This window comes from Jaculus jaculus, chromosome 10 (assembly GCF_020740685.1).
Source record: "Jaculus jaculus isolate mJacJac1 chromosome 10, mJacJac1.mat.Y.cur, whole genome shotgun sequence".
Taxonomy (NCBI): domain Eukaryota; kingdom Metazoa; phylum Chordata; class Mammalia; order Rodentia; family Dipodidae; genus Jaculus; species Jaculus jaculus.
The window spans coordinates 6,074,921-6,097,386 of NC_059111.1; the positions used below are offsets into that span (position 1 = coordinate 6,074,921).

Consider the following 22,466-nt stretch of genomic DNA (forward strand, 5'->3'; position numbering starts at 1 on the left):
GTGTTAGGGAACAGGCATGCACCACCATATCTGGCTTTAATTTTTTTTTTTTTTTTTTAGTGGAAGAGATGCATTCAGCAGAAATCTGTTAATTATATGACTCCATCAATTTGCAAACCTATTTCATAGAAAGGTAGAAACAAGAGCACGAAACTATCACCTCAGAAGGCAGGTTCCCCTTCCTGAACTTTCTCCAACGGTGTGGCTACGGCACGGTACCACATTCTCCTTGATGCAAGGACGGACCCACTCCTTCCTTCCTGCTCCCACCACATCTGCTTCCGTTTCCTCCCTCCACAGCCAAACTAGGTGACTGACAGTTCAAATGACTCAAGAGCAACATGCTTACTCACACACAGCTCTCTCACATGTATCAACTCTCTCACACACACAGCATGCTTACTCACACACAGCTCTCTCACATGAGTCAACTCTCACACACACACAGCATGCTTACTCACACACAGCTCTCTCACATGTGTCAACTCTCTCACACACACACAGCATGCTTACTCACACACAGCTCTCTCTCATGTGTCAACTCTCTCACACACACAGCATGCTTACTCACACACAGCTCTCTCACATGTGTCAACTCTCACACACACACACAGCATGCTTACTCACACACAGCTCTCTCACATGAGTCAACTCTCACACACACACAGCATGCTTACTCACACACAGCTCTCTCACATGTGTCAACTCTCTCACACACACACACAGCATGCTTACTCACACACAGCTCTCTCACATGTGTCAACTCACACACACACACAGCAGCATGCTTACTCACACACAGCTCTCTCACGTGTCAACTCTCACACACACAGCAGCATGCTTACTCACACACAGCTCTCTCTCATGTGTCAACTCTCTCACACACACACAGCATGCTTACTCACACACAGCTCTCTCTCATGTGTCAACTCTCTCTCACACACAGCAGCAGCATGCTTACTCACACACAGCTCTCTCACATGTGTCAACTCTCTCACACACACACAGCATGCTTACTCACACAGCTCTCTCACATGTGTCAACTCACACACACACACAGCAGCATGCTTACTCACACACAGCTCTCTCTCATGTGTCAACTCTCTCACACACACACACAGCATGCTTACTCACACACAGCTCTCTCTCATGTGTCAACTCTCTCACACACACACAGCATGCTTACTCACACACAGCTCTCTCACGTGTCAACTCTCACACACACAGCAGCATGCTTACTCACACACAGCTCTCTCTCATGTGTCAACTCTCTCACACACACACAGCATGCTTACACACAGCTCTCTCTCATGTGTCAACTCTCTCTCACACACACAGCAGCATGCTTACTCACACACAGCTCTCTCACATGTGTCAACTCTCTCACACACACACAGCATGCTTACTCACACAGCTCTCTCACATGTGTCAACTCTCTCACACACACACACAGCATGCTTACTCACACACAGCTCTCTCACATGTGTCAACTCTCTCACACACACAGCAGCATGCTTACTCACACAGCTCTCTCACATGTGTCAACTCTCTCTCACACACACAGCAGCATGCTTACTCACACACAGCTCTCTCACATGTGTCAACTCTCTCACACACACACAGCACGCTTACTCACACACAGCTCTCTCACATGTGTCAACTCTCTCACACACACACAGCATGCTTACTCACACACAGCTCTCTCACATGTGTCAACTCTCTCACACACACACAGCATGCTTACTCACACACAGCTCTCTCACATGTATCAACTCTCTCTCACACACACAGCAGCAGCATGCTTATTCATACACTAGCTCTCTCTTACACACATAAAGTAGCAGCGGAGGGTTTGGTTCTGTCACATAACATGTAATATGTGGTCACCTAATAAAAATCTAATGATGTTAACTGAAACGTGGTATCCAAACCAAATGTAGTCAGACCCTCGCCCTTTCCTTACATGTGGAACTGTAATAGTGAGTATGTTTTGAGATGTCACCAACAGCTAGGAAAGCTAGGAAAACTGACAAGTTAAAATTTATGGTACTAATAAAGAACAGGTAATCTTACCAAATCTGAAGGGTCATAAAAGTTTAGTTTAATAAATTGAATTGCTCTCCTTAAATTTTATCTGGGTAAAAAAACATATCTTGAAATTAATCTTTTTCCATTCTTCAAGTCAGTTTTTTTTTTTTTTTACACCTTGAAAGTACTTTTTAAAACAATGACAATTGTAATAATACCTTCCTTTCAAAATGCAAAGTGCTTTTGAAGTTTCACAGAAATTCCAAACAACTAAAGGGTGGGAAGGAGAGATACAGGAAGGGAGCGAGGGAAGGAGGGAGGGAGAGAGGACACATGTGGAAAGGAATTTAGCTAAAATCCAACGTCAACGGTACAATAAGGAATGTAACCATAGAGGAAGGCCAGTGATTGACAAACCATCAGGACTCAACATAAAGCCACACAGAACATACTATATGTGTACTACCAACATTCGGGAGATCATTCTGGGAGCAAAGGCACTTGAAGCTGAGAAGTGGAAGGAAGTTAGTGCAGAATAAGAGACAGTGATCATTTACACTGAAAGCTGAAAGGTATGTTAGGAAATCTAACAGTTGTTAATGGAAGATTTCAAAACAGTGAGCTGTGGGCAAACACAAAAATATAAGCATTTAGTAGAGCAGTGGAAGTGTCTGTCTAGCAGGTACGATGTCCTGGGTTCTCTATCAGGGAAGCACCACAAAAACGCAGTGAGGGATGGTATTTAGGGAAGAGCCACGTGTAGCATAACAAACAGCTCTGATGAAAAACCGACTGGAAACTGAGACCTACTGAGGAGTTGCATGAGTCTCAATCCAGGCTACAACAGTAGGTAGGCTCTAAAGGCAGAGACAGAAAACTATGGCAGGCATCAGAGGGTGCCTGCACAAGACTTCACGTCCAAAGTGCCCAGCAGACAGAAAGAGAGCACACCTAACTTTGAGTCATCCAGGTCTGGCCTGAACCTGTGCCGTGTAAGTTTAGTTACTTAAGTGCCCTGGGCCTCAGTTTCTTCAGACTGTAGGCACAGATGTGACTCCAGCTGGGTGTTGAGGAGACTAGTAAGACCATGCACACAAAGCGCTGAGAACACAGCAGGCACTCCGTCAGTGTGACTTTACCTTTCTCCCTGGACTCTCCTTTCTTTAGCCCTTAGCAATCCTATATCAGAAGAATGGTACAGCAGGTTATCTGACTAGTGTCGTTACTTAGGAACTTATGAAACTAGGTTACTGAAAGATCAAACAACTTACTCAATAGCCAGCAACTAGTACCTCTTCTCTTGCACCAGAAAACAGATACACTAACCATAAAACATACTGAAAGATGGAAACTACAAACAATCTTGTTTAAAGATGGCTCTAATATAAAAACTGATACATAAAATCAAAAAGCATTTTAATTTGACTATATCTTTACCAAAAAAGAGCAAAGGATTTAAAATTGGTTTTTTTTTTTTCTTTTAATGTCTATACTAAATTCTAGTAGAGACTGAATTTCCATATTGGAACCTTTCCATTAGAGGAGGAAAAAAAGACTAAGAGTGTAAGTTTCTTCTTTTCACAAAGCACATAAAGGGGGCGTGAGAAACAGCAATTACTTTACTCACCTTCCATGGGCATGGAAGTCTAGACGTAAAAACTGGTCCTCGTGGGAGACTGCTCTTTTGGCACGCTGGTGTTTTTGGTGTAATGAATCCACATTGTAAGATAATCCTTCAAAATGTCTAATGTATTTATTTAGAGGATTTCCATACTGACCTATAAAAAGATAGGTAACAATCTGAATTAGTATCATCTTGAAGACCTCTTCTAGCTCTAACGTGGGTCCATTTCATAACTATCAAATATCTAAGAACAGTTGAGGAACACATGTCTCAATTATCCCAAGAAAGCTATTATGAATCCCATAGTATTTGTTTCAGAGATAGGATCTTGTGTAGCCCAGGCTGGCCTCAAACTCTATTATGTAGCTGAGATAACCCTAAACACCTGATTCTTTTGCCTCTACCTCCCAAGTAGTAGGATTACATGTGTGTACTATCATACCTTATTTATTTATTTAGTCAGTTAGTTAGTAGTTAGTTAGTTATTTGAGAGAGCAAGAACAAGAGACAGAGGGAGAGAGAATGTGCTCAACAGGGCCTCAGCCACTGCAAACGAAAGTCAGGTGCTTGTGCCTCCCAGTGGACATGTCTGGCCTTGCGCTTGCCTCACCTTTGTACAACTGGCTTATGTGGGATCTGGAGAGTTGAACATGGGTCCTTAGGCTTCTCAGGCAAGCGCTTTAACTAAGCCATCTCTCCAGTCCCAACTTATTGTTTAATTCTTATTTCATACACTAATATTATTTTCACATGTATTTTTAACCACACACAAATGAGGGCATTAACTCTTTGCCCAACCTCAGTATCTTTCATCAAGTTGAGGGAAGTCACTTTCATCACACTTTTGCTCACAAATAATCTCAGAAACAAAGGCCAATTCTGTCATCTGCTAACTCAGCATCTGATAAGATAATCTAACTTTTTCTTCTGTTCAGTTAATGTGATAAATTAAAGTACTGGATTATGTGTGTGTGTGTTAAACCAACCTTGCATTCCTAAAATAACCTACTTGGTCATAGTGTTAAGCTTGCTCTAAAAGTTTTTGAGAATTTTGTTAAATGTATTTATGATAGATACTGTTTTGTAGCTTTCTTGTGATATCTTGTTAAGATTTTACATAAGCATAAAAAATGAGTGAAATATTCTATCTTCAAATTTTGTGGGAGAAAACTGTACAAAATTGGAACTATTTCCTCCTGTAAGTTTGGTCAAAATGAACAAGCAGACTTTTCTTGGTGTATATTTGTGTTGGGGGGGTGTAATAAGTAGTTCATTTTATACATTAAAAAAATAAAAATAAAAAGCTCAATGGGCTATATTATTTCTCCCGGATGAAGAGAGTAAGCTTTGAGTACCGTAAATGTTCTCTCCATATGTTTCAGCAATAACTCTCAAATCCTGTCATATTGCACTTTCATTTTATTGTTCATTACTTTATAACTTCTCTTTGATTTTTTCTTGACACATGCACTACTTTGAAGTCTGCTATTTAATTCCAAAATAGGATTTTTTCAACAACATTTCTATTATTTGTTTTGTTGCTTTTGTGGTCCTAGGAATTAACCCAGGGTCCTTTCTGCAAGGCAAGCACACTAACCTTGAACTACATTCCAGCCTGTATTTCTGTTATATATGTAAACAAAAAATGCAATGTATGACACCTTCTTAAATGAGGTTTCTTTTATGACTTGGAATAAAATCTCTTTGAAAGTGTTACATATGCACTTGGAAAGAATGTGTCTCAAACTATTTTAGCTGAGTATTCTAGAAATGTCCACCTCAGCTCTTTTCTTGAGGAAGGAAGTCTGGCTATCTAGCCCAGGCTGTGGTAGAACTCACTACATAGCATATAGTTGGGACTTTCTTTTTAGCTAATCAATCTCTTAACTGAAATGTTTACTGACCTACATTTAAAGTGGCTTTGGACTAAGGCTACAGCTCTGGCTCACGGTGAAACACTTACCCCATCATCTGTCTCACCCCCATCATTGACTCCACCAAAATAAACTGGTTACTATGCAATTAGTTTTAGGTCTACCATCTTCCTATTTGCTTTCTGTGTATCACCTGTTTTTTAATTTCCTATTCTACTTCTTTTCCATATTCTTTTGTTTAGGGGGTTTTTATTTGTTTGGTCTTTTTTTTATGAGAGAACTGACACACCAGGGCTTCCAGCCACTGCAGTAGAACTCCAGATGTGTACACCATCTTGGGAATATATGTGACCGTGGATGCTTATATCACCTTCTGCATCTGGCTTACATGGGATCTAGAGAGTCAAACATGGGTCCTTAGGCTTCACAAGCAAGTGTCTTAATCACTAAGTCATCTCTCCAGCCCTGGTCATTTTTTTAACTTTATTTATTTATTTATTTATTTATTTATTTATTTATTTATTTACTTATTTATTTGAGAGAGAAAGAGGCAAAGAGACAATGAGTACACCAAGGCCTGCAGCTACTGCTAACAAACTCTAAACGCATGTGCCACTTTGTGCATCTAGCTTACATGAGTACTAGGGAATTGAACCTGGGTCTGTAGGCTTTACAGGAAATGCCTTAACCACTAAGCCATCTTTCCAGCTGCTTTTTTTTTTTTTTTTAATGAGACAGAGTTGGCACACCAGGACCTCTAGCCACTGCAATCAAACTTCAGACATGTGACACCTTGTGTGTGTACGCTACCTTGTGCACATGCACCACCTTGCGCAATTGGATTACTTGAGTTCTGGGGAGCTGAACCTGGGTCTTTAGGGTTTACAGGCAAGCGCCTTAACCCCTAAGTCCTATCTACAACCCTGTTGTTTTGGTTTGCTTTGTTTTTCTTTTTGAAATAAGGTCTTATGCAGTCCGGGGTAAGTGCGGTCTCTCTATGTAGCCAATGACAACCCTGAACTCCTGATCCTCCCTGCCTCTAACCCCCAAGTGACAGACACGTGTGACTGTGGTGGTTTCTAGGTCAATGTCCCCCTAGCCTTAGACAATTTTGATTAAGCTTCCTACTTAATCCCCAGCAGGCAGAGACCTGCTGGAGGAAGTGTATCACTGGGAGCAGATCTTTTGTCTAGCCTACTGTGTTACTGTGGGTTCAGAGTCAGCTTGAGCTCTGACTGTTCACTCTCTGCGGTGGATGAATGAAGAAATGAGCCAGCACTCTCCACCATGATGAAGCTTCCCCTCAAAACTTTAAGCCTGAAGTAAACCCTTTCCTCTCCTAAGCTGCTTCTGGTCAGGTATATGTCCCGTCATGAGAAGGGAACTGCAACAGAAAATGGTACCAAGAATTGGGATCATTGCTGTGATCAGTCTAATCGTGTAGCTTTTGGTGTTTTACAATGTCTTAGGAGCACCTTTGAAAATTCTAAATGCAGATGAAAGTGCGGACTGTAAAGGCGTGGCTTATGAAGTTTCAAAGAACAAGAAAAGAACTTTTTTAGAACTATGCTACCAATAGAAAGGCTAGCTGTCATTCTACATGTAGTTCAATGGGAGAGAGATACCACCAGTGAAGATACTCAACAGTGGACACTGCAAGCCTTATAGTTGGCCAGCCAGGCCAAATGAGGCAACGGGTGCAATAGTGGCACGTCTGTCATGGTGGAAACCAACTGCCCTCCAATTAGACTGAAGACCGCTCCATGGGGGGAAACACATCCCTGATACTGAAAACTTAAAACAGGGGTAGTCATGAGCCCTAGGTGTGTAACATCTGCCGATGTCTGGAAAAATATATATACTATGCTTATCAAACTGCCCAGTAAGCACTTCTCTTAATATTCATACCCTTATATTAACACTACTCTCACTTTGGGTAAAGAATCTTCTCTTTTTAGATGGCAGTGACCTTGGGGCGACTCAGAAGGTATCATGGTGCTGGAAAGAAGTGACTGGAGTACTAAGGAACATCTCGATCACACCTTCCAAGGCTCAGGGTCTAATGCGGAAGAGGTGGCAGAAAGAATGTACGAGCCAAAGGAAGGGTAGGACTCCTTACAACGTGCTCCCTCCAGACATAAAATGGCCTGGATATCCATGACCTCATAATGCCTGACACTACCTACATAAGACCATCATAAAAGGAAGAAAAGATCATGACATCAAAATAAAAGAGAGACTAATTGAGATGGGGAGGGGATATGATGGAGAATGGAATTTCAAAGGGGAAAGTGGGGGGGCAGGTAATACCTTGGGATATTTTTTATAATCATGGAAAATGTTAATAAAAATTGAGGGGAAAAAAAAGGCTGGCTGTGTTCTGCCCATGTCCTGAGAATTTGAGCCAAGTTGAATTTGAAAGTAATAGATTGGAGTACTTGATGGAAGAACATATTAAATAGAAAGATGTAAAATGTGCAAAGTTTGCCACAGAAAGAAATGTAAGGAAGTTAAAGTTACTGGCACAGAGACTGATTTCAGGCCACTTAGGCTTCAATTGCTGCTGGGCGTTGTGGCACATGCCTTCAATCCCAGCACTTATGAGACAGAGGTAAAAAGATCGTGTGAGTTCAAGGCCACCCAGAGACTACATAGTGAATTCCAGGTCATTCTGGGCTAGATGAGACCCTACCTTGAAAAACAAAACAAAAAAAGAAAGGCTTCTACTATTAAAGAGATTACCACCATTAAAGATGGGCCAACTGTTTTGCATTGGGACAATGGAAAAAGATGCCCTCAACATGAAACCCAAGGTAGTAGGAACCCAAATTCTTTTTCAAGGAGGGGCTTGAAGAAAGATTGCTAAGAGCTGTGTTTCCCTCCAGATTTACAAATTTGGCTATGTCACTGGTACTGGTTTTAGAAACATATGAAGTTCAGGAAAGAGGGTCATGAAGTGCACATGGTTCCAGGAGCTGCTAAAATGCAACAATGTGAAATAAGGTTGAAATTCCTTTATGGAGACCCAGTAAGGCCACTGTATGGAGCTGTGAAGATGAACCATGAGTTGCAATGGAGAACCCCAGTTATTTAGAGACCAGGACTGTGGAATGGCTGCCAAGAAAAGGTGCTAGCTCTGGCTAAGGAGGATCTGCCTGAAGAGCAAGCAGACAGCAAAGGGGTAAAAAACTACCAAAATCTTTTAGAGCCAAAGGACTTCATCATGGGTCATAGATACAATATGGAACTGCAGATGTGACATGTTTGATGTTTGCCTGCTGGTTTTGAGTTGGTACAGTCTCATGCTATTATGCTTTATTTTTGCAATGAGAATGTTTACTCTATGACATTATGTGTTCATAATGTGTTGGAACTATGTAATTTGTGGTTGGATGTTTTTTTTACAAGACTCGTGGTTAAAGAGACTGTCTTGAATCTCAGATAAGAATTTGGACTTGTTTTGTTTTGTTTTGTTTTTGTTTTTCGAGGTAGGGTCTCACTCTGGTCCAGGCAAACCTGGAATTAACTATGTAGCCTCCTAGTGGCCTTGGACTCTCAGTGATCCTCCAACCTCTGCCTCCCAAGTGCTGGTATTAAAGGTGTGCACCACCACACCCAGCCAAGACTTTGGACTTTGGAACAGGGTCAAGATTGGTACAGACTACAAGGACTTTTAAAGCTGGACTGAGTGCATGTTGCAGTGTGAGATGGTGTGAGTCTAGGGGGACTTTTTTTTTTTTGAGAGCAACAGACACAGAGAGAAAGACAGATAGAGGAAGAGAGAGAGAATGGGCGCGCCAGGGCTTCCAGCCTCTGCAAACGAACTCCAGACGCGTGCGCCCCCTTGTGCATCTGGCTAACATGGGACCTGGGGAACCGAGCCTCGAACCGGGGTCCTTAGGCTTCACAGGCAAGCGCTTAACTGCTAAGCCATCTCTCCAGCCCTCTAGGGGGACTTTTAAAGCTGGACTGAGTGCAAGTTGCAGTGTGAGATGGTGTGAGTCTAGGGGGACGTTTAAAGCTGGACTGAGTGCATGTTGCAGTGTGAGATGGTGTGAGTCTAGGGGGACGTTTAAAGCTGGACTGAGTGCATGTTGCAGTGTGAGATGGTGTGAGTCTAGGGGGACGTTTAAAGCTGGACTGAGTGCATGTTGCAGTGTGAGATGGTGTGAGTCTAGGGGCCATGGGCAGAATGTGGTAGTCTGTAAATGTCCCCCATAGTCTTGTCTTGTTTTGTTGTTCTTGTTGTTTTTGTGTCCCCCCCCCCCCAAGGCAGGGTCTCATTGAGTCCAGGCTGACCAAGAACTCACTGTGTAGTCCCAAGCTGGCCTCAAATTCATGGAAACCCTCCAACCTCAGCCTCTCCAGCTCTGGAATTAAAGGCATGCACCACCACGACCAGCTCAGTCTTAGGTATTTTTGATTAAGCTTCCTATGTAGTCTCCAGCAGGCAGAGCCTTGATGGAGGAGATACGTCACTGGGGTAGATCCACTCTCTTCTTTGGATGTATGATGAAGTGAGTCAGCTTCCCCCACCATGATGAAGGTTCCCTAGAAACTGTAACCCTGAAGTAAACCCTTACCTCCATAAGCTGCTTCTGATCAGATGCTTGCCCCAGCAACAAGAAGGTAACCATAACATCCATTATACCCAGTTGTATTCTGCTTTCTTTTGGATACATTTCCCCACCCCCTTTTGTTTGATATTTTCTGAGAGTCTCATGATGTAGCCCTGTATGACCTTGAATTCAGTATCAAACTGTGTAATTATTGTTTCTTTTCATTTAATCCTGCTAGGTTATTGTTTGGTTATTTTGCAGTAGTCTTTAGGGTTATAATATACCTTGTGAGCTTAACTCAGATACCTTCAAGTGTTAATACATCATTTCAAGTAGAATACAGGTTGAGTACCCTTAATCCAAAGACCCAAAATGTCCCAAAAATCCAAAACTTTCACTTTTTTTTCCTTTTTTATTCATTTGATTCTGTTTGGTTGAGACAAGATCTCACTTTGTAGACTAGCCTGGTCTTTAACTCAGTGTCCATATGCCTTAGTCTCCCAAATGATAGGATTACAAACATGTGTCACCATGTGAAACTTTCTGAACATGACAAGTAGGAAAATCCCCAAAATACAGAAATACTAAAACGGCAAAAGAAAGAAAAGTATGAACTTGATTTTTGGTGCCATATATAAAAGAATTCTATATAGGGACTTGACTCCTATCATCAAGATATGTGGTTATGCAAGTACTCTACAATCAAAACAGAGTCTGAAATCTGAAACATTTCTCATCTAAGCTATACTCAACCTGTTTTAAGAATCTAACATTGGAGTAATATACATGCACACACAACACACAAATATACATAAATACATACATATATATAGCTTACAAACACCACAATATATGACTGATGCTTTAGTCTAAACAGCTGTCTTCCAAAGAGATTTAAAATATATTTTATTTATTTGAGAGAGAGAAAGAGGGAGATAGAATGGGCATGCCAGGGTCTCCAGACACAACAAACAAACTCCAGATGCATGTGCCACCTTGTGTCTCTATCTGGCTTACATGGGTCCTGGGGAATCAAACCTGGGTCCTTTGGCTTTACGGACAAGCATCTTAACTGCTAAGCCATCTCTCCAGCCCTAAAGAAATTTAAATATGAAAATATTTCACACATTTATCATTTCCACTGCTCTCTATTCCTTTGTGCAGATAGTATATTTCCAATTGGTTTAACTCCCCTTCTACAGTGGTGAGTTTCAGTACCATTTCTTTCACTTGAAACACATTTTTCTAGCTTTCTCATGTCAGAAACGGCTTTTCCTTTGAAAGATATTTTCACTAGGCATAGAGTTCTAGGCTGACAAGTTTAGAGCCTTTTTTTCTCCATTTAAGAACTTTAAAATGTTGTTCCACCATCTTTTCATCTATACTGACAAATACACTACTGTCACCCTCTGCTTTGTTCCTCAAATATAGTGTGTCTTTTCCTCCAATGTTCCTGTTTCTTACCAGCTTTGAGCATTTGATTGTGATGTGCTACAGTACCTAACATTTTAAATTTTTAGTTCTCATTTTTTTCTCACTTTCTTCTGCCCCTCTTCAAGAGCTCCAGTTGCATTTTTTTTAATTTTTTTTATTTATTAACAGACACAGAGAGAAAGACAGATAGAGGGAGAGAGAGAGAATGGGCGCGCCAGGGCTTCCAGCCTCTGCAAACGAACTCCAGACGCATGCGCCCCCTTGTGCATCTGGCTAACATGGGACCTTGGGAACCGAGCCTCGAACCGGGGTCCTTAGGCTTCACAGGCAAGCGCTTAACCGCTAAGCCATCTCTCCAGCCCTCCAGTTGCATTTTTTCCTTCACCTTAATAATGGGCTGTTCATGTTTTCAAAACTTTATTTCATGCTAAGTAGTTAAACTGCTATGCCTTTTATTTCACTTATATTCCACAATCTCTGATCTGTTTTAAAGTCACCGATCATGCTTTCCACTAATATTACTGCAACACACTCACTGCTCAAGTCTCAGTACCTGAGTTCTATCCTCAAACCCAACCTAAAAAGCCAGAAACCATAGCAGGCTTCTATAATCACCGAACATCAACACTGGTGGCAAGATGGGAGGTAAAGACAGAAGAATTTCCCAGAAACCTGTAGTAAACACAGCAAAGAACAGCAGAACAGGAATCCAGGGCAGGAAATTCTGCATCAAATGAGGTGGACAGGTGAGAACCGACCCAAGAGTTGTCCTCTGACGTGCATACATGCACCATGGGATGAACATCCCCACACCAAGCGCGCGCGCACACACACACACACACACACACACAACTAATAAAAAATTAATAAAAAGCACTATAGGGCTGGAGAGATGGCTTAGTGGTTAAGTGTTTGCCTGTGAAGCCTAAGGACCTCAGTTCAAGGCTCGATTCCCCAGGACCCACGTTAACCAGATGCACAAGGTAGCACATATGTCTGGAGTTCGTGTGCAGTGGCTGGAGGCCCTGGCTTGCCCATTCATTCTCTCTCTCTGCCTCCTCTTTGTCTGTTGATCTTAAATTTTAAAAAAAATGAATCTTAAAAAAAACACTGTAGTTTCATTTCTGAAAATTAAGACATATACAATACGACAAGATTAAATAGGGTTTGACCTCTGACACTTTCACACTTTCTGGCCATACTCACATGAGCATTATCAAGTATTTCCCTGTGAAATGGACACAGTGGCAACTTTAAATGCACACGGAGGGCTCAGCACAAAGAACAGCATCAAGAAAACATTCAGTTGAAGCTCCTTCTGAAGCTCCTCACCCTCTGCATGAACAAACGTCTCTCAATAAAGGGTACAGGAACATTGTCCAATACTAACTTTGCAGCCAGGCATAGTAGACTAACACACCTTTAATCCCAGCAACCAGGAAGCAGAGGTAGGAGGATCACTGTGAGTCTGAGGCCACCCTCAGTAAGTACCAGGTCAGCTTGGGATAGAGAGAGACCCTACCTCGAAACAAAGAAAAGAAAAAACTTACTTTGCAGTGAGCAAAAATATAGTGAAGCCAGTCTGAGAGATAAGCCTGCTATCAGACGTATAAATTTTAACAGAAAATATGGGAAACAAACGGTGCATCAATCCATTTTTCACATTATTTTTGAATATTTTTATTTTAACCTTATACTTCGACTTAAGAACAATGGGGTTGCTGCAGTTTCCTCACACCTGCACAGTGCCTTGCAGGCACATGCACATCCGTGTGTGCACGCGAAGTAAATGAGAAGGCTGCACTGTGGGAGCCTGAGCTCCTCTCAGCCACCACCGCAGGTCTCCCGGGACTGCGTGCACAGCGGCGCTGGGCTTCATGAGCTACCAATCTGCTTCCCTGTAAGCACCACAAAGTCCTGTTTAAAGGCAAAGCAGAGATGAAAAATCCCACCATTTCTGTGACCTACAGCAGAAACCACTGCTGCTCCGGTCAACACGAGTGACAGCGAGGTTGCTGAACAAAGTCACCTTTCTCTGAGAACAACACAGTGTCCACTTTCACCAGGAGAGGACTACGTAATGATTTTCTGAATCTCTGAAAGTGAGGTAGGACAGACTATAGCGGAAAATTCCTGAATGCTAAACAAAACTCCACCATATTGGCACATGCTTAGGAGAGTGAGACATGAGGAGCTCTGATTTGAGACCAGCGTGGGCTGCACGTCAAGACCCTGTTTCCTCCATACCCCACCTCCAAAACATAACAGGATCACACAGTTACAAGTCCACCTTATTACCATCTTCAACGTAAGACCTGAGAATACTGCTGTTGCTTATACCTAATTTTTCAGAATGTGAAAAATGAGGTTAAGATAATGTGCTGAAATTATATTTCATAATTTCTCTAACCTAATGACAATGAAAAGGAGAAAAACAAAATGAAAAAGAGAAAAGGGGAGGAGAAGCTCCATAAAAGTAGCCAGGGAAGCAGTGGAAAAAATAGGCATGGCATGGTGGTGCATTTGTAATCCCAATACTAAGAAGGTAGAAACAGAAGGATCCCTGGGGTTCATTAGCCAATCAGTCCTGCCTACTAGGTGAGCCCCAGGCCAATGGGAGACCCTGTCTCAAAACTGGTGGATGCTGTTCCTAAGGAACAACACCTGAGGTTGTGCTCTGGCCTCCACATGCCACACATTTGCCTACACACGCGCACTTGCACACACGCACAACAGAGCAACCCCGGTTTGGAGAGCAGCTAAGGTGGCAGAGCCCGGCGGGCCAGCACCACAGGGACTACTCCCCTGCTGCACACGCACAAGACCGAGGGAGGGAGGGAGCAAACAGCCCTGAGGAACTGAAACCAAAAGCGGCAAGCGCCAGGACCCTCCCCTCCTTCGCACATGGTGGCACTGACAGCAGGTGGGAGCCAGTCACACGAGAAGCGTCTACATGGTAAGACTGGAAAGGGCCATAAATTGCAGCTTTTTTTCCCTTTTCCAGAAGAGCTATTTAACACTGGGCATAACCAAATGATATAACCTTTCAAACAAACAGGCAAAGAAAAAAAGAGAATATTCTAGAGAAAATGGGGGAGGGCACGGCACACAGGACTTCTGTCTGCACCTCTGTCGCTGTTCTTGCCTTTCAGAATCTGCAGGGTGCCCTGTTAGGAAAATATCAAAGCAGAGCAGAGCCCCGGGATTCCATTCCTACACTGTGTAAGACCACGGCCTACTGAATGCAGAGAAAAGGTGGCCCGCAGACTCATGGCTTGAACACACAGTGCCACCTGGAAAGGTTCTAGAAACTTCAGCAAGTGCGGCCTGGATGGAGAAAGCAGGTCCCTCGGGATGAGCTCTCACAGGTGTCTGCACCATCTCTTTTGCTCCTCTCTCCGCCCGTTCCACTGTGCTGCGGGTGCAATGTCACCCTCACCACAACACACTGAGAACTGAACAAGGAGCCAAAAGAAATCCTTCCTTCTTTTCTTCCCTCAAGTTGTGTTTGGGGCCTAATCACAGCAATGAGGAAGTGACATACACATTAATCAATCACTCCGACTATAATTTAAAAGAGAAAAAAGCTTTTGGTTTCCAAAACAGACATGAAAATAAGTCATCCACATGACATCATAGCCAAAAAAAAAAAAACCTGGGCAAAAAAAAAAAAGTACCATGATGAAAATGACACTGCATAACCATATTAGAGCAAAACCATAAAAGAAACGAGAAGGGAATTAATCCAGTTGAGAAGGAAACAAACATGTATTATCAATTCTGAACAAACCAGAGCCCAACATTGTGGGTGATACTGAGGAATTCTTACTGTTTCCCTTCCATGCAAACATTGTATCAAGAAAGCTGGTGAACCATTATTTTTGGTGAATCTAGACACTGAAGTGAGTCGGAAGATCTGAGTGGGGAAGACACACATAAACCCAAACGGTATCTCTTCTCCTGCCTCAGCATATCATGACCTAATCACATGTGCTAATTCCTCTAATAAATTTCTTCTCAGACATCTACATGTACCTTTATTCAGCAATCAACTGATTGGTTTATCTCAACTATACATCTCTTATTTTTCTCTCCAGAATCCTAAAACATCTCTTGAGAATTCATGAACTCCTTGGTTTTGCAGAAGTCTTAAAACGCTCTTCCCTTTCATTCCTAGCGTAGCCCTGCCTCTCCCTAGCTCGCTGTGCTGAGAACGGCTGCGGCCTAAGCCTGGGGTGAGGCGCTGGCCGTGCTCACTTGTCATCACATAAGAAGCTCCTGAGAGCAGGCTGACGCTACATGCTCCCATTTCTATTTTAGAAAGCTAGTATTTTAAAATTCACATAAAAATTTGGCCAAAAGACATGTTTTAAAAAATTCAAAGTGTTTCACATTTCACATCTTTAAAAAAGAAAATTAAAACTCCAACTATATATGGAGATTTTACTTTAAAAAGTATTCTAGACCTGCATAATAGGAGGGAGGAAATAATGACATCAAAATGGAAGAGTGACTTGGAAAGAAGAGATTCAGTGGAACCTCCTTCAGAAAAAGGAAAACAGAGGGTAGTTGGAGGGAATTATGATCATGGTACACTGTCTATATGCCACATATGAAGGTTACCAATAAAAGTTAAAAAATTAAAAGAAAATAAATAGTATTCCAAGAAGGATTTCCATGACTTTGAGACCAGCCTGGGGCTACAGAGTGAGACAATTAAAAAAAATAAAATAAAAAAATAAATAAATAAAACAGGGGCTGGAGAAATGGCTTAGAGGTTAAGTGCCTGCCTGTGAAGCCAAGGACCCCAGTTCAAGGGTCGATTCCCCAGGACCCACATTAGCCAGATGCACAAGGGGGCACATGCGTCTGGAGTTCGTTTGCAGTGGCTGAGGCCCTGGCGCGCCCATTCATATTCATTCTCTCTCTCTCTCTCTCTCTCTCTCTCTCTCTCCCCCCCTCCTTCCCTCCCTTTCTCTCTCTTTCTCTCTCTCTCTCTCCCTCCTCCTCCCTCCCTCCCTCCCTTTCTCTCTCTCTCTCTCTCTGTCCCTCTCCCTCTCCCTCTCTCTGTCCATAGCTTTCAAATATATATAAAAAAAAAGAAAAAACAGGTTGGAGAAATTGTTCAGGGGTTGGAGAGAAAGTGCTCGCCTGCAAAGGCTAACGACCTGAGTTCAATTCCCCGTTACCCACATAAAACCAGATACACAAAGTGGCACATGTATCTGGAGTTTGTTTGCAGAGGCTAGAGGCCCTGGCATACCCCAGTCTCATTCTGTGTGTGTATGTGTGTGTCGGATTGCAATAATAAATAAAATAAATTTTAAAAAAATTTTAAAGGGCTGAGGAAACCAAGCATGGTGGCTCACACCTTTAATCCCACCACATGGAAGGCAGAGATATGAGGACTGCCATGAGTTCAAGACCACTCTGAGATTACATAGTGAAGTCCAGAATTCTAGAGCAAGACCCTACCTCAAAAAAATAAAAAATATATATTTTTTCCAAATGTACAGTGATTGCTTACTATATACAGAAACAAGAGTATCCCAACTAGATAACTTGTTCAGTTAGATGCTTAATTAAACAATTGTGTTAGCTTTGCTTCACTGTTACAAAATGTCTGAGCAAGACAACTCCAAAGAGGAAAGCTGTATTTGACTCAGTTTCAGTCTTCGGTACAGCACGGTGGGGAGGGCAGATCACATCCTCTGACCAGGACAAGATAATGTTCTGTCTTCCTCCTCTTTTACTTGACACAGGCCCAGACTACTTGTTGGTCCCTTCCAGTCAGGGCAGGTCCTCCTTAGTTAATCCTCACTGGAAACACGCAGAAGTGTATTTTAGTAATCAATTATCATTTTGAAATGGATGTGATGATACTAAAAATATACTCAGCACTCACGATCTATCAGGATCTGTACTCCTCTCCACTTTTTAATTTAATCCGCAGGTCTATTGAGTAAGAACTACTGAGAGATTTCAGGGGTATGTAATAAGCCCAAGGTCACAGAGCAAGTAAGAGGAAACACAAAGAAGATAACTTAGATTTCAAAGATCTGAACCTAATTTACTTCATAGGCAGTCACCATTCACAATTCTGACTGACAACAAACAGCTGAAATGAAAAAGCATCAAAATAGACACATGGCACAGGCCTTTCAGAAACCAAATTGACAACTACCTTTAAAATAAAAAAAAATGTAATGAAATACTAAAGAGAAATGCACCTTTTATAGACCAAATATATATATATGTATACCCTTGATTTCCACAGCTAGTAACTGAAATTGGCATGGTTTACTCCACAGGAGCCTGGGCAGTCTCCAACACTGCACTGTTTACCTCAGTCAGACACCACAAAATTGCCTGTTTCCACATGCAGAGTCTGGACCTGCTCCTCGACGGCTGTTCTTATCCCTCAGCAACCAGTCAGGAACTCGGAAGTACAGACAGCCCAGCTCTGCCTTCAAATCTGACACGTGTTCAACGTTCACCCATCTCTCCCTAAACAAAGTACAACCTCTGAACCGCCTGCTCTTGTCCCAAATCTCTGCCAGATCTTCTAGTACTTCAGGTGCACGCAACCAGTCTACTCCAACTCCAAATCATCTACTGCAGTCCAAAGCCTTGCTGCTTGCTATCCTCTCCCAGTCCAGGCTCCACCAGTCTACAGATGCCCGCGTGGGACATCATCATCCTCCCCTAACATTCAACACACCATCCTCTCCCAGTCCAGGCTCCACCAGTCTACAGATGCCCGCGTGGGACATCATCATCCCTCTCCTAACATTCAACACACCATCCTCTCCCAGTCCAGGCTCCACCAGTCTACAGATGCCCGCGTGGGACATCATCATCCTCCCCTAACATTCAACACACCATCCTCTCCCAGTCCAGGCTCCACCAGTCTACAGATGCCCGCGTGGGACATCATCATCCTCCCCTAACATTCAACACACCATCCTCTCCCAGTCCAGGCTCCACCAGTCTACAGATGCCCGCGTGGGACATCATCATCCTCCCCTAACATTCAACATGCTATCCTGTCCCAGTCCAGGCTCCACCAGTCTACAGATGACTGCGTGGGACATCATCATCCTCCCCTAACATTCAACACGCTACCCTGTCCCAGTCCAGGCTCCATCAGTCTACAGATGACTGCGTGGGACATCATCATCCTCCCCTAACATTCAACACGCTACCCTGTCCCAGTCCAGGCTCCATCAGTCTACAGATGCCCGCGTGGGACATCATCATCCCTCTCCTAACATTCAACACGCTACCCTGTCCCAGTCCAGGCTCCATCAGTCTACAGATGACTGCGTGGGACATCATCATCCTCCCCTAACATTCAACACGCTACCCTGTCCCAGTCCAGGCTCCATCAGTCTACAGATGCCCGCGTGGGACATCATCATCCTCCCCTAACATTCAACATGCTATCCTGTCCCAGTCCAGGCTCCACCAGTCTACAGATGACTGCGTGGGACATCATCATCCTCCCCTAACATTCAACACGCTACCCTGTCCCAGTCCAGGCTCCATCAGTCTACAGATGCCCGCGTGGGACATCATCATCCCTCTCCTAACATTCAACACGCTATCCTGTCCCAGTCCAGGCTCCACCAGTCTACAGATGCTCAAGCCAACATCATCATCCCTCTCCTAACGTTCAACATGCTATCCTGTCCCAGTCCAGGCTCCATCAGTCTACAGATGACTGCGTGGGACATCATCATCCCTCCCCTAACGTTCAACACGCTACCCTGTCCCAGTCCAGGCTCCATCAGTCTACAGATGCCCGCGTGGGACATCATCATCCCTCTCCTAACGTTCAACATGCTATCCTGTCCCAGTCCAGGCTCCACCAGTCTACAGATGCTCAAGCCAACATCATCATCCCTTCTGTAATAGTAAGCAAATCAACAGAAATCAGGCAAAGTGACACCAGACTCAACAATAAAGCCACGGTCCTGTGTCCCTTATAAATCATATAGAGCCGACTTGGTAAGCTGACCCAAAAGCTACAAATGTTCCCATAAATACTTACATTGTCCAATGTGATTGCATCTAACTTCTATACTTCTTGCACAATACTGCCTGTCTGTACTTGGAAACAGTACCGGAACCCCTCTCTGCTTTCAACCTCAAGAATACCCAGGTAACCCCAGAGCCAGCGACAGGCACTATAAATACCCATGAAACACAAGAAAATATTTTGCTGTTGCCTTAGCCGAGCATGGTGGCACATACCTTTAATCTTAGCACTTAGGAGGCAGAGGCAGAGGGATTGCATGAGCTTGAGGCCATCCTGAGACGCCACAGTGTATTCAGGTCAGCCTGGGCTACAGCGAGACCCTACCTTGGGGGGAAAAAAAATGGTTGCCTTTCCAATGGCAGTTAGCTAGTTTGTTTGTTTGCTCTTGTTTGAGGCACTAGGGACTAAATACAGGCTACTGCAAGATCTACCTCGGGGGTATACCCTCAACCCTTCCAATATCACTTCTATACCAGAAACTTGACCCACAAACAATTGGGAGAAAACTCTAAAATAGCCTAAAAAATGCACACCCTGACAGCCTCGGCAAGCAAACTGTGTACTCAGTTCCAAACCAAGTCTCCAGAGACGGCTGTGATCAGAGGTGCCCAATTCGTAAAGCGAGTCAACATGACGGTGTCCTAGTTGCAAAGAAATCTGAAACTCATAAGGCTGGAAATGTGCCAAACACAGCAAGGTTCAAAAGTGTCTAGACAGTAAAAAATCATGATAAACGACTGACCTCCTTCCTGGCTCGACTCCTGCCCTCCCTACCATCACCCTTTGTGGAACTCTCAGGGCAATGCTGTTAACATCCAAAGGCTTCCCAGCTCCCTCAAAGTCTTAACCAAGGCTTACAAAGCTGAGCATGATCCTGGCAAAGGGCTGCATTCTCTCAACCTACCTCCCTACCTCTCAGCTTCTCTTCCACCACATGCCCGTAGTGCTTGTGCCCCATCTGTGTCTGTTAGTGTCCGTGTTTCCTGCTGAATGGACCATCGTTCCCCAGAAGCTTTCTCTGTTCACCCTTATCTAAAAGTATATGCCGGGGAGGGGACATGATGGAAAGTGGGAGGAGGGAGGGAATTACCATGGGATATTGTTTACATTTATGGAAGTTGTCAATAAAAAAATTAAAATAAATACATAAAAGTACACACCACCATCATCTCACACTAATAACCTGCTTCATTTTCCTTGAGCTCTTTTTTTTTTGGGGGGGGTGTCAGGTATACATATGTATATTCGTGTTCTCATGTGTGTGGGGCAGATGTATGTGTACATGCATATGTGGGTGCATGCAGAGGCCAGTGATGTTGGGGTCTTGCTCAATTGCTCGCCACCTTGTCTCTCACTGGAACCCATGCCCACCACAGCTGGAGTAGCTAGCCTGCATGCCCTGAGGCTTCCATCTCCAAAGCACTGTAATTCCAGATAAGCAGGCAGCCATGCCCACCCAACACTTATGTAAGTACTGGGGAACACAATTCGGATCTTCATGCCTGACCAACTGAGCCATCTCCCCAACACCCACTTCGTAAGATGTAACACAGATCATCACCTCTTTCATCATGAGAACACAAAAATTATGAGAATGAGGACTCCATTTGGTTTACTAATGTGTATCCTCAGCACCCAGGAAACAAGTACAAAAACAGGGACTCAATAAATACCAATATAAATAACTAATAAATATATTCAACTGTACTGTCCCAAGGAAATTTCTATTTTCATTTCTATCAATAAAGAAAAGAGTCTATTTTAAGAATTAAGAGCCATAAACTAATCATTAGAAAATGTATGATCCAAGCCAAGCATGATGGTACATTCCTTTAATCTCAGCACTTGAGAGGCAGAGGTAGGAAGAGCACCATGAGTTTGAGGCCACCCTAAGACTATATAGTGAATTCCAGGTCAGCCTTAGCTACACAGTGAGACCCTACCTCAAAAAAAAAAAAAAGAAAAGAAAAGAAAAGAAAAGAAAAGAAAAGAAAAGAAAAGAAAAGAAAAGAAAAGAAAAGAAAAGAGAAAAGAAAAGAAAGAAAATGCATGATCCTGGGCTGGAGAGATAGCTTAGCAATTAAAGCACTTGCCTGCAAAGCCAAATGACCCATGTTCTACTCTCCAGATCCCACGTTAGTCAGGTGCACAAAGGTGAGGCAAGCACGAGGTCATACACGCCCATTAGGTGGCACAAGCATCTAGAGTTGTTTCAGTGGCTGAGGCCCTGGCATGACAATTCTCTCTCTAAAAATAAAGAAAATGTATGACCCTATGACATTCCTCTAAGTGCCATAATCTCTAATAAGCTTAACATTTAAAAATATAATGCATGGGCTGGAGAGATGGCTTAACAGTTAAGGCATTTGCCTGCAAAGCCAAGGGACCCAGGTTCTATTCCCCAGGACCCACATTAGCCAGATGCACAAGGTGGCACATGTGTCTAGAGTTTGTTTGCAGTGACTGGAGGCCCTGGCACGCTCATTACTCTCTCCCCTCCCCTTGTTCTCTCTGGTAAATAAATAAATAAATAAATAAATAAATAAATAAATAAATAAGAAAAAAATTATTTAAAAAAATACAATTCATGGGTGCTGGAGAGATAGCTAGCGGTTAAGGCATTTGTTTGCCTACAAAGCCAAAAGATCCTAGCTCGATTCTCCAGGACCCATGTAAGCCAGATGCACAAGGAGGTACATGCATCTGGAGTTCATTTGCAATGGCTGGAGGCCCTGGTGCATGCTCACTCCCTCTCTGCCTCTTTCTCTCCCTTAAATAAATAAATATTAAAAAATAAAAATGCAAGTCATTCTTTTAAAAACCTAACATCTATTCACTAGATAAGAGGAAACAATTACCTTACTGCTGCCCTGGGTGCATTTCAGGTAATTTCTCTGCAAATTTCC

General features: G+C 43.1%; 1 protein-coding gene across 1 annotated transcript in view; it reads right to left on the reverse strand.

Moving 5' to 3' along the window:
* Positions 1-22,466, reverse strand: part of Adam10 (ADAM metallopeptidase domain 10) — a 129,492-nt gene that overhangs the window by 89,106 nt on the left and 17,920 nt on the right. The window contains exon 2 of the mRNA XM_004662431.2: positions 3,656-3,806. Within this exon, the coding sequence (XP_004662488.1) occupies positions 3,656-3,806 (151 nt within the window). The remainder of the gene's footprint in view (positions 1-3,655; positions 3,807-22,466) is intronic.